The 12,644-nt window shown below is 41.5% G+C and overlaps 1 protein-coding gene across 3 annotated transcripts in view; it reads left to right on the forward strand.

Annotated features, from left to right (window-relative positions):
* The first annotated feature begins 6,432 nt into the window (after window positions 1–6,432).
* ATP11B (ATPase phospholipid transporting 11B (putative)) overlaps window positions 6,433–12,644 on the forward strand; it is a 126,167-nt gene continuing 119,955 nt past the window's right edge. For all 3 annotated transcript variants that reach the window (XM_068546299.1, XM_068546297.1, XM_068546300.1), the window contains exon 1: window positions 6,433–6,725. In XM_068546299.1, coding sequence (XP_068402400.1) covers window positions 6,699–6,725 — 27 coding nt within the window. In that variant the 5' untranslated portion in view covers window positions 6,433–6,698. The remainder of the gene's footprint in view (window positions 6,726–12,644) is intronic.

Consider the following 12,644-nt stretch of genomic DNA (forward strand, 5'->3'; position numbering starts at 1 on the left):
AAACTCCGATAAGATGGTTATTTTGAGACTTCAGTCTGCCATCTTCTCGGTCTGCGGGCTTTCTGAATAAAGTCGTATTCCTTGCCTCAGCACCTCGTCTCTGATTCATTGGCAGCTTGGACTCGGTAACAGAATTAGTCAAGTAAGACGGTAGAGGATATCAGAAGAGATTTCCAAACAGAGGTACGTGCTGCATGTGGAATGACCCACAAGCGGCTGAGACCACAGCCTCATTCATCTCTTTCGTCTCCTCTGTAGGGAGTCACTTCCAAAGGCTGACTCATCCAGATCTTGTCATATATGCACAACAAATGGCTGTCTTGCTGTGAGAGCCATGTCAGGATATTAACCACAGGCAAGTGGGCAATCACAGTAACATAGATACAGAGTTCATTTTGGTACAGCTTTATTTATGTAACAGAAAAATTTCTGGGGCTTCCCTGGTGGTGCAGTGGTTAAGAATCCGCCTGCCAATGCAGGAGACACGGGTTTGAGCCCTGGTCCGGGAAGATCCCACATGCCACGGAGCAACTAAGCCTGTGCGCCACAACTACTGAGCCTGCGTTCTAGAGCCTGCGAGCCACAGCTACTGAGCCTGCCTGCCACAACTACTGAAGCCCATGCACCTAGAGCCCGTGCTCCGCAACAAGAGAAGCCACCGCAATGAGAAGCCCACACACCGCAACGAAGAGTAGCCCCCGCTCGCTGCCAACTAGAGAAAGCCCGCGCGCAGCAACGAAGACCCAATGCAGCCCCCAAATTTCTGAACACATACTGTGTGCCAGGCCCTAGGTTACCCAATGATTTCCTACTCTGGGTTCTTGTAGGGCCACTGCCAGATGTCAGATATCTTCAGTTGAGATCTTTCTCTCACCTGACTCCTGGAGAAGTGTGGCTTCTCCTCCTGGCTGCATTCTGTTTCTGCCCCAGCATCCTATCTCCCCTGATCCCAAACCAACCCAGCCACTGTCTTCAGTCCATCCCAGAGAACTTCTTCTCAGCCTCCCTGAGCACTAAGCAGCAACAGGCTTTATACCTGTTATCCAGGATTATCCAGGATTCTGCCCCACTGCACCCTCACCTGCTCTCTGATATCCCCTTGCTGTTATTACTCTGAATCTCCCAGACACTTCCTTAGTGGAAAGCTATTACCAAAAACCCCTCAAACAAGCAGCCACTTTCTTCCTGTTTCCCATACAGAAACCGCTTTGAATTAGTATTTCTCAATATTCAACTTCCAACCTGTTCTACTTCTTGCAACCTTAACAAACAGTTCTCTCTTTGACTCAGCATGTTTTCTTGCTCACAGTTTTTTCCTCCTTTCACATACTGCCTAACCTGGCTTCAGCCTTTACTCGTTGTTTTGTTTCCTTCCAGTTAATCTCCTACTCATACAAGTTAACATCTATACTCATTGTAAAGTAGTGAAAAACATATGTAATTGTGGTAGTGGTAAAGAAATCACATAATCTTCCGATTAGATTATTTGGAGCTCATCGTTATCTTAAAACTAATCTTTATGACTTATAAAATGATTGTCTTATGTTTTCCTTTATTCCTTCTATTCAGAAAAGATTGAAGATGGCTTAACAAAATACACAAAGTATAATAAGATATAAAGGAGGTGGAGTAACCTGCCAAAGGGAAACTAAAAGTAGACAAAATGAGAAGTCAGGGTAAGAGTAATTCACAAAGTATACACTGTAGAGTCTGGGCATTTGCCATAAATAAGCCTCTGAATTTTTAAAGTACCAACACAAGGACAGAAGGAAGCACATTCAATTACATAATGCTCAGAAGCTTATAAAACAAACCAGTTGCTCAAGAGAAGCAGAGTCATTTGTGGTAATGAATTTCTGCAGGCTCTCGTCAAGAGAACACAGTGTGATGAGTGAGCGGTGTTCCCAGTTGCACCTCCACAGCAAAAGCAGTCGCGGGGTTCCTGAGGCTGCTTCTCCTACCGTCTCTAGACTTATGCTGTTCATATGATCCTAAACTGCAGTTCAGTAAAAGTAACCGCAGTAGGAGCCAAAACAAGACTATCTAAAGACAGATTCCTGATCATTTTTCTTTAATCTAAAAATAAAATTGGCATCACCAGAAGAGAGTACATAGCCCTCAGGAAATCCTCCATTAACATTTCTTCTCCCAATTGAGAATTTCTGATAAATCTGCAAATCAAAAAGGCGTGTTGGCAAGTTAGGGCATATTCACTTCCATTAGGACTCAGCAGAATTGGGGATGGAGTTAACGTGGTTTCATAAAAGTTAAGGAAACAGATGGGAGCTAAGGAAATATTTGTGGGCTAAGTCAACACTTTCCTCAGAAAAGACTTTTGGATCTATTCTAATACAGATAAAAGGGCAAATGCCAAGATTTTGCCATTGAGCACAACTGTGATGGTTTAGCCTAGAAAAATCTATGAAGTAGCTGTTAACAAACTCCTCCCTATGCAGTCTTTCCCATTTTTTTTTTGTTGTGGTAAAATACACATATAAAATTTATCATCTTAACCATTTTTAAGTGTACAGTTCAGAACATATGTATGCTTTACATACTTTGACTTTTTCAAGAAAGAGATCATTTTTATGGATCCTAACTCTCACAGTGGCTTTGAGTTTCGGTTCTGTATAAGCATAAATAGCCAGAAATTAAAACTGTGTTCATATAACTTAGTCCACAACTGACATCTGTTTGAGAAATTTTCAAGAAAAGTTGCAAATATGTAATATGAGATTGTTCCTGATGGATTTCTTTACGAGGTGATAAAATATATAATCCTGGTCAGCACTGGAAAAAGCTTGCCTGAAGTCTGTTTTTTCTTTGCCTAAAGTCTGGTCTGGAAATTCTGGAATGATAGTTAACCAGGAGGAAACTGCTTTTTAAGCATAATAATTTACAATATACTAGATTTATGATTTTGAGAAAGTAGAAAGCTGCCCTTTTAAAAATGAGAGCAGATTCTAGGGCCCACCTGATGGCTCCATCAATGTAGAAATAATTAAGGCAACAGATTGGCAAGGCTTACTGTCCTCCAACCAGACTGAACCTTGAAGAGTTCTGAGAGGCACACAACAGAGAGTGTCCTGAGTCTAAAGGATGGTGACCAGTGGTCTTACTGCATAGCTTAGGATCTACTGAAATCATTCAGTATACTTTGCTTTATATCACTTTGATATTCCGGAACTAAATATTTTTTCCCTAACTACTCAGTTATTGGAATTAATTTATTAATTCATTTAACAAACATCTGTTGAGTACCTTTTAGACACTATGGGTTCCAAAACGAATGAGCCAGGAATCGTGACCTTAACAAGCTCACAGTCTGTGCTTCCTATTGATGGTCCAGGATGTTCTGATCAAGAAAAATATCCCTCTTTGTCTTTGTTATACCTAAGAATCTCTACTACAGCAAACCAGGCAATTTTTTACCCCCTGGGAACAAACACATCTCACAGGTATATTTAGCACAGAATTATATCAACAAGTTTACTCAAGAGAAAGAACCATACTTACCATTAAATCAGTGGCTGTTGTGTGATGCTGTGATTCTCTTGGAAGGTCTGTCACTTCACTTGAAATGGCTTAAGTTTCAGGTTTCCTTGTCTGTCGCCAGAGCACAGCTTCCTACAACTTGCTTTACTTCTGGCTCTTTGCCAGTCCAGCACTTTTGAACTGGATGGTTCACTCTAGCAATAATTTCCTATCTGACCTTTCTTCTCTCTTCACCCTATGGACTAACACTCTGATTTCAACCTGTCATTTCATTGTTCAGAAAATTCCAGTGATTGCCCAATTTCCGGTAAACTCCAGTGACTAACCAGAAACCCTCCTAATACTATGCCTCCCCTTATTCACCCAACCCCACCTCTTATTACTCCAAATTAGTTGTACCTCAAACATCTTTAGCTTTCCGCACTTCTTCCTGCTGGAAAGCCTTTCCCTCCCACCTTCATCCTCCCATTTCAAGTTCAGCTCAAATTCAGCTCCTTTCTTCTGAACGCTCCTCAACTGCTATTGCCCACATCAGTTTTCTGAAATCAATGACTATTATTGGTAGAGTTGAGAACTTAATCTCATACTGCCTTGGACTGTTATTTAACTGATTCCTCTCTGCAACTTCTCTTTCCAACAAGATTGTAAACTCTCCCCAGAGAGAAGGGCTCACCTTAAAAGTTGCACTTGTGTCTCCTTCTAATTTTAGGCAGTTGTTATGCATACTTTTGGTGTTCAATACATTGAAGAAATAGCTGTGGAATGAATGAACTACCATTGACTGCAAATATATTTTCTTTCTTTCCTTTACAGCTGGTGCTTGCCTTAAGTCCTGTGTATTCTGATTTCAATGTTTTCAAACCTTTCCAACCACAACCAATAGGAAGACATTCTTTTTATATTGTGATCTGATGTGTGTGTGTGTGCGCACACACGCACACACACACATCTGAAACAAGTTTCACAAAACAATACATATTATTTACACTAAGCAATATATTCTGATGTTTTATATTCTGTTTTTTAAAGATGCTGATCATGACAGCTCATGACACACTAAATTGATTTAATCACCACTAAAGAGTTATAATCTACAGTATAAAAATACTCTATTTTATGCTTCTTAGGTTAATATGAGGTGTAGAATATTGCTCCTGAAAAATGCTTAGACCAAAACACTGACATGAGTACTCATTCTATTACTGACAGTTTGAGCTACAATTATTATCTTTACACAGCTATCTTGAGATAACGTCTTACCATATTCCACCATGGCATTTAGAATCAACTCCTCCCACTTCCACCTTTTGAAAATTGGGACACAGTTAAATAACAACGCACAAAATGTCCTCTAGATTCCTATTTCTTATCTTGTCTTGACAAACTTTAGTGGCATATAAATAAAAATTTGCTGGCCTAATTTTAATCAGACCACTTGCAAATGAATAAAAATAGGTATGTTCATATTTTTCTTTACAATAGCTTAAGAGCATGAGCTTTTGTTGCCTGACCATCCAGAATCTGAATCCCAGCTCTGCCAAGTTACTTAACCTGCGCCTCCATGTCTGCATCCACACAATGGGAATAATATTGTATCAACTTCAGTAGTATCAACTTCAAAGGACTGATGGGGTTAAATTAGACCATGCAAGTAAAGAGTTTATTACAGGGCCTGGGACACACAAGTGCTCCATGAATGGTAGTAATGTTTTATCACTATTACAGATAAGTAAATGTATCTCAAACTTCCTTTTAGGGTCATAAAGCAAGGTTCAGTTAGAAGAACAAAAGTGAGATTACTTTTTCTCTTTAAATATCTAGCTAATTTTTATAGTTGGATTTATATATAATGTAAAATTCCACTTCTGGTTTTACAGATCATAAATACTCCTAAGGAAAGGCTCTATTTGTGGTGCTGGATAATCATTATATAATAAAGAATGTCTACTGAAACTAAAAGACTGTGTTTATGGATGCAAAAAACTTGCCTAGTTTTGCTAATCTCATTTAGATTTCTGTTTTCGTTTAATAAAAAAAATTCTTTAACTCTTGTGTGTCGAATGGTGAAGTGTGCTTTAATTCAGCAAAATACTGCACACAATACACATACATAACACTTCAAGATGTATACGGGCTTGCTTTTGAATAAAGCGAGACCCGGCACTTCAGCCTTTCAAGTCAAAGTTTTAATCCAGTTGCTTTTATATTCCTTCTTACCTCTATTTTTCCACACCCTTCTCTTACCTAGGTCTTGTTACTGATGAGGTGGTTTTGATTGCAGGAGTTCGGCAGTTAACAGTAAACAACTACCTTCCCACAGAAAGTATTTTTCCCGCTAACCTGTTCAATTTAGCACTGCAAGACAGCGTATCTTGTCTATTCTCCCGGAAACGGTAGTCCGCACCGGACCAGGCCCGGGGGAGTTGCATCCCCTTTCAAAATTACTGAAGTGATCAGGATTTCCCTAGCCCCAGCTCAGTCTTTGGCTAAAGAGAGCTGCGTTAAGTGTTGAGACAAAGGCTTTGGCAATTTCACTGAACCGAAACTGGAGACCTCCGGGGATTAACTTTCAGTCACTACACTCCTGATCTTGAGTATGCGTGTCGGGCGGCTGGGGGAACCAAAGAAGACAGAAGAGAACCAGAAGCAGACCCGCATCAGGAGGTAGGAATAGAGGAGTCGGCCAGGAGCTGCAGGCTCGGTAGACAGACACACCCACGCGACTAAATCCTACCCCAGAAATGAGGGGAGGGGGCAGAGCCCAGACGCCGCGTTCGGAAGCCCGGCCCCCCCTCCACGCTCGCCGCCTTCCCTACCCACGCGGCTGAGCCTGAGCCCTCGGTCCGCGCAGCCAATTTCGTCACGTCCGGGGGCGGGCCGGGGCGCCGGGGGCTGGCCCGGGTGGGGCCGGGGGTGGGGTTGTGGCGGTACTGCGGGTGACAACGGTCGGTCAATAATGAAGGTGGTTGCGGCGCGGCAGCGGACTCAGCTGCGCCGGGCGGGGGCGGCGCCGGGACCGCGCCTGTAGGACCTCGGGGCCGGCGCGGCGAGATGGGGCCCCGGCGCGGGGAGTGAGGCGGGAGCGACGGCGAGCGGAACTTCAGCCGGAGGGGCTCTCCTGCTTCCCCCTCTGGCTCTTCGGCCTCCACCTGCAGCCCCTCGGCCCCCGCGTCCCGCGGGACCGGGACGGCGACGGCGGGGGCATGTGGCGCTGGGTCCGGCAGCAGCTGGTAGGTGCCTCCGCCCCTCACCTCCCGGACGCTCGCTCCCGCGCGGTCTCTCGGGCCCAGGTGGCGAGGAGGGCCGGCGGCGCGGAGCCGCGAGGCCGGGGCGCGGGCTCCGGGCTAGGCCGCAGCGGAGGCGGGCGCGGGCCCGGGAGCCGGCAGAGCCCCGCGCAGCTCCGGCACGCGTCTCGCTGCCGAGCCCGGGCCGCCGAGGTCGGCGGCGGGAGGCGTCCGCTTCCTGCCCGCGCTTCTCGGTTACTCCCTCCTCCTCGGCGCACCTGGGCGGCTGCGATCAGAAGCGAGTCCGGAGCGGGGTCGGCGTCCCTCCTGAGGAACTCGGGCGAGGGCACGGAAAGAGAGTAGGTGTTGGGGAGAGAAAAGAGGCTTGTGTTTCCTGCCTCTAACAATTTGGGACTCGTTTGAGCGAAGGGGAGGGTGAGGACTTGTCTCCAGCTCCCTCTCCTCGCTGTTTTCGCGGTTGCGTTATCAAGGAGGAGGGTCACTTACCTAGTCTAACCGCTCTCAACGAAAGAAATTTTACCCAAGGCCTGGGTGAGGGAAAGAACGAATATTCCAACACCCCGTCTAGTTTCGAAGGTAAGTACGATAGTTACGGAGGACTTTTCTTTCTTACCTTGTCCTCACTCTAACCCCAAGTGAAACTTTTCGAACGCGAACCTCCCTTTTTTCCGTTCTCCCGAGGCAGTTAGAACGAGACTGGTTTGGAACCAATGGTTAACTTTTCAGTTTTACTGGAACACCTGGAGAAAAAAAAGGATCTTAGAAAAGGGTGATTTAAGGCATATAAAAAGCGCCACCTTTCTCAGAATTAATTCACAGAGAAAACTTTCTTGCCTGCTGGCAACTGCAACCCGCAAAATACACCACTAAGGCAACGTGACAGTTTGGACTGAAATTGCTCCTGGCTGAAGAAGCCTAACCTTACCTCCATGATGAGGTCTGTTACTGTTTGCGGCTTAATTTCTAAATCGCATTAGTAATTAAATGCTGTTACAACTCGGTGTTTTCATTTACTAATTCAAAAGGCAGAGAAGCAGAAACGGTTTTTGTGGAACTGTAAAGGTTTTGTGGGACCAAAACATTGATACCTCTTTTTCCCTGCTCTGGAAGAACATTTTTTTTGTTATGACTAAGAAGTATGCTGTTTCAGAGCCAGCCTTCTGTTAATTCATTTGGCAGTGGGCATCATTCTCAAAAAAAAAAAAAAAAAACTTATAAATGAAACTAGAACTGCCTGCCACTGCCTCAGACAAATGTTAGCTCTCTATTTTTAGGTAATTGGGCATTCATATATCCCAGATATATGCCTTATTAGGAAACCAAGCTAATGATGTCATTATGATACCAAATTGTTGTAATACTTTGGCTTCGTTGCAGTAAGCGGCAGCTCGGTAACTTTACTCTAGAAGTTGATTATTTCAGGTCTCATCTCATGCCTTTGATTTGCCCATCTTCACGTATAGAAGTCTTGTTTACCTGATGGTGTTTTTGTGTGCTAGTGGTTCTCTTAAAGTTTTTTCTAGTAGATTTAAGACACCACTTCTCAGTGTTAGGTATTTTTTTAACCTGAATAAAATCCTGATTGTATAACCATTCTCATCTTCAAGACAGGCAATCTGGTAATGTTTTTTTTAAATGGCTTCAGCTGAACACAACTAAAAGGAAGGGCAGGAAGTTGTGTGGTTAATTTACAAGACAACTGCCTTACGGGGTGGTTAACAAGTTGAACAAGTTCGCGGTGCACAAAAAATGCTCTCTCTGACATTAGTCGCTCACTTCACTGGTTTTACTTTTAAGTTATCAGTATGTAAGTACGGAAGTATGTAATCAGACCTGTGCCCATGTAGGACTTTGTTTCTCTGATTAAGTCTGTACAGTCACTTAAATTATACATTAAGGATAGTGGATTCACAGAGTAATGAAAGTGTATTTTACTATCCCAGCCATAAACAGCCATTCTGGTTACTACACCAGGAATTATTCAATTCAAAGTCTAGTTTAAATTATACTTCCATTTGCTCAATGAATTGAATCTTTTAGCAATAGGTTCACTTAAGAAAATTCAGATAACTAGGACAGATTTGGAGAAATTAATAAGCAGATCACAAAGACAGGTTTTTTTGAGTTATAAAAACACTTTATTCATTATATGCATCCCAATTTTCAACAATTTAAATTGTATTGCCAAAAAAAAGTTTGTTATCATTTTGTACTGAAACAACTCATATGTTCTATTAGTTCTTCCCTAATTAAAAAAAGTTTGACTCCGTATCTCCGCAGACTATTTTCACTTCTTGACACAATGAGAAAAATTAGGAGGTTGTCAGAAAGTTGATGTTTTCCTTTGGGGAAGCAGACTGAAAAGATTGGACTATTCTTTTTCTTTTGTTCTTTCTTTCTTTTTGGGCTCATAATGCTAAAGTTATTTTACACTAAGAAAATTTTCTTATGATGTCTTTCTGGTACAGTTGGTATTATTCTAGCATCACATGTGTGTTAACTCATTAGAGATGACAGCACCATGATTATAGTAGTGGAAATGCCACTGTATTCTCGTATTTAGATTTTTGTGGTAGCCATTAACCACCTTGGCTATTAAAATTCTAATTAATTAAAAATCCATGTGGCTATTAGCTACTATATTGGACAGTTCAGAGTAGGACATATTCATTAGCACAGAAAATTATTGTACAGCGCTACTTTAGACAAATGAAAGTCTTTGTCAGTTCATATTTTAGTTGACATGTAATATTTCTTTACAGGGCAATGTAGTGCTGTGTTTTTAAAGCACTTACTGTGTGCAGACATAATAAGCTAAATACTGGGGACACAAATGTAGGTCACTGAGGGCCTTATTCATCTCTGTATGCTCATTGTCTCACACAGTACTTGACATAAGAGTAGACATTGGGTACATGTTTGCTGAATAAATGAATAGGTGAGAAAATAAAGAATGAATCCATAGCATTGCTTCTGTGTTTACAGATCAAGTGACAAAATTCAAGGATTGACCAGTCCATAAGAAAGCTAGAAAATTACTATAATTTTTAAAAACACAACTTAATGTTGTCATACTAGGATACAGTTTATTAAATTGTTCCATAAATGTAGTCCCTTCAGGTTTGTATCCGCAGTGATGGAAGGAGGCTAGTAAGATGGTCTTCTGATTCACTGAGAAAAATGGGAAGCTCTTAACCTAAACTCTCAACCCATTCACGTTCACCAAACTTGTTTATATCTTAATCTAACCTTTCCACTTGTCACAGAGGAAGGTGCGATGGTCCTCCCTTCCAAACTAACCAGTCCTCGTGCTCTTTCATCTTGCTCTCCGCACTCCGTATCAATTATCTATAGTATGTTTACTCTTTTTCTTTAAGCTGTGAACATGTTCAAGCCTCCTTCTACTAATTTACTTTGCCCTGTACCTGTGTCAAATTCTTTTCAGTTTTCTAAAAAATAGGTCTATTCTGCATAATTATGCTGTTCAAGACTCTTGAAATGTGGCTAGTTCAAATTGAAATATGCTTAAGTATAAAATATACCTAGGATTTAAAAAATGGTATAAAAAAAGAATGTAAAAATCTCAATTTTTATATTGTTACATGTTGAAATAATATTCTGGATTTATTCAGTAAAGTAAAATATTGCAATTAATTTTGCTTGTTTCTTTTTACCTTTTTAAAAATGGTTACTAGAAATTTTTAAATTACATATGTGGCTTGCATTTGTGGCTCATGTTATATTTCTGTTAGTGCTGCTGTATAACATTAAAAGTGAGCTTGTGTTTCTTTATGGCACGTTATGTAAGTCTAGGTAGCTCACACACTAGACTGTAAATATCTTAGGATGGGCCATATTTTGTTCATCTTTATAGCCCTTGCACTCAAGACAGCAGCTGGCCCATATTGTAGGTACTCACCCACCAAATGTTGGTTGACTAAGTGAATGAGTATCAGATTTATTTCAGCATCAATTTGGAAGTACCTGTGTTCTTTGCCTTTCTCTCAAGGAATGAATAAGGAGTAGTAGGTCAGGGAAGCACAGGCCTACGGTGGTATTATTTTGGTGTGACTAAGTAAATTTTAACCTCAAAAATGTTTAAGATCCGAGATCTTAGAGTATTTGCTTATTTTATCTCTATGTTCAGACTTATATTCTCAGATACCCAATTTTTCATTTGGTTAGAGAGGTCAAGCATTAGTGGAATCCCAATTATCCTAACAGCACTGAAGTAGGGACCTTGTCCAGATACCCCAAAGAACCTTGTGATTGCCACTATCATCATTAACTATCCCTTCTATCCCTGCAGTCTGTTTTCAACATAGAAACCAGAGTGATCTTATTAAAATACAGGTTAGGTCATGTAATTCCTGTGTTTAAAACCTTCCGAGGACTTGCCTTCTTGCTCAGAGTAAAAGCCAAAGTCTCTGCTAGATCTGTATCCACCCCCCCCCCCAAACCACTTCTCATCTCCCATCATTCTTTTTATTTTTTTTAAATTTTATATATTTATTTATTTATTTTTGGCTGCGTTGGGTCTTCGTTGCTGCATGCGGGCTTCTCATTGCAGCAGCTTCTCGTTACGGAGCACGGGCTCTAGGCGCGAGGGCTTCAGTAGTTGTGGCGTGCGGGCTCAGTAGTTGTGGCTCCCAGGCTCTAGAGCGCAGGTTCAGTAGTTGTGGCGCACACAGACTTAGTTGGCTCCTTGGCATGTGGGATGGATCTTCCCCGGACCAGGGCTCGAACTCGTGTTCCCTGCATTGGCAGGCGGATTCTTAACCACCGCGCCACCAGGGAAGTCCTCCCATCATTCTTCACTCACTTTGCTTTATCCACAGAGATCTTGCTATTCATCAGAAGTGCCAGGCGTACTTCAGTCTTAGGATTTTTGCCTTGGCCGTTACCTCTGCCTGCAATGTTCTTCCCCTAGGTATCTGCTGGCTCCTTCACTCCCTTCAAATCTTTATTCAGATGTTACCTTATCAGTGAGGCCTTTTCTGGCCATTCAGTATAAAATTGTAAATCCCCACCCCCATACTTCCCTATCCCCCTTCACTGCTTTTTTTATTTCTCTTAGCACTTATCACTATTTAACATACTCTGTACTCATTTGTCTCATTTATATCATGAAAGCAAGGATTTTTGTCTATTTTGTTTTAGTTCTCCATGTAATAAAAGCTATTTCTCAACTCTGCATCTACTTTTAGGTAACACAATTTCTTTCTCATTTATTTATTCATTCACTCAAACATTTTCTGAACATATACCTGTGATAGCATATTGCTAGGCTCTGGAACTACCAAAGTGAAGCAACCCCAGCCCTAGCCATTCTTCGAGGACTAATGGATATTTGAATTACTGTCAGTTTTTTTCCTATTTAAAAAAATGTTGCTGTGATCATTTTTGTTTATGTGTGGTTTTTTTAAATTGGAATACCTAGAAGTGGAATTGCTGGGCCATGGGGTGTGCACATTATGACTGTTACTAGATATTGCCAGATTATTTTCTAAAACATGAGAGTTCCCCTTTTCCTACATCTTGATCAACACTTTGTACTGTCAGACTTGAAAAACTTACCAATCTGATGAGTGTGAGAGGTATATCATTTTGCCCTAATTTGCATTTTGCTGATTGCTAGTGAGATTCAGGTGTCCTGTGTTTCACTCATATGAATAGATTACCCACTTTTCTTTTCTTTTTATTTTATTGGAGTATAGTTGCTTTACAACATTGTGTTCACCTCCACTGATTACCCATTTTTCTGTTGGGTGGTGTGTCTTTTCCTTATTAGTTTCTTCTGTGGTCTGGATGCCAATTCTTTGTTGTATATGTTGTAAATATCTTCTTTTAGCCTGCCTCTTGTATTTAACTTTGTTGATGGTGTCTTTTTTGATGTTTTAAATT

This window comes from Eschrichtius robustus, chromosome 6, assembly GCF_028021215.1.
Source record: "Eschrichtius robustus isolate mEscRob2 chromosome 6, mEscRob2.pri, whole genome shotgun sequence".
In the NCBI taxonomy this organism is placed as follows: domain Eukaryota; kingdom Metazoa; phylum Chordata; class Mammalia; order Artiodactyla; family Eschrichtiidae; genus Eschrichtius; species Eschrichtius robustus.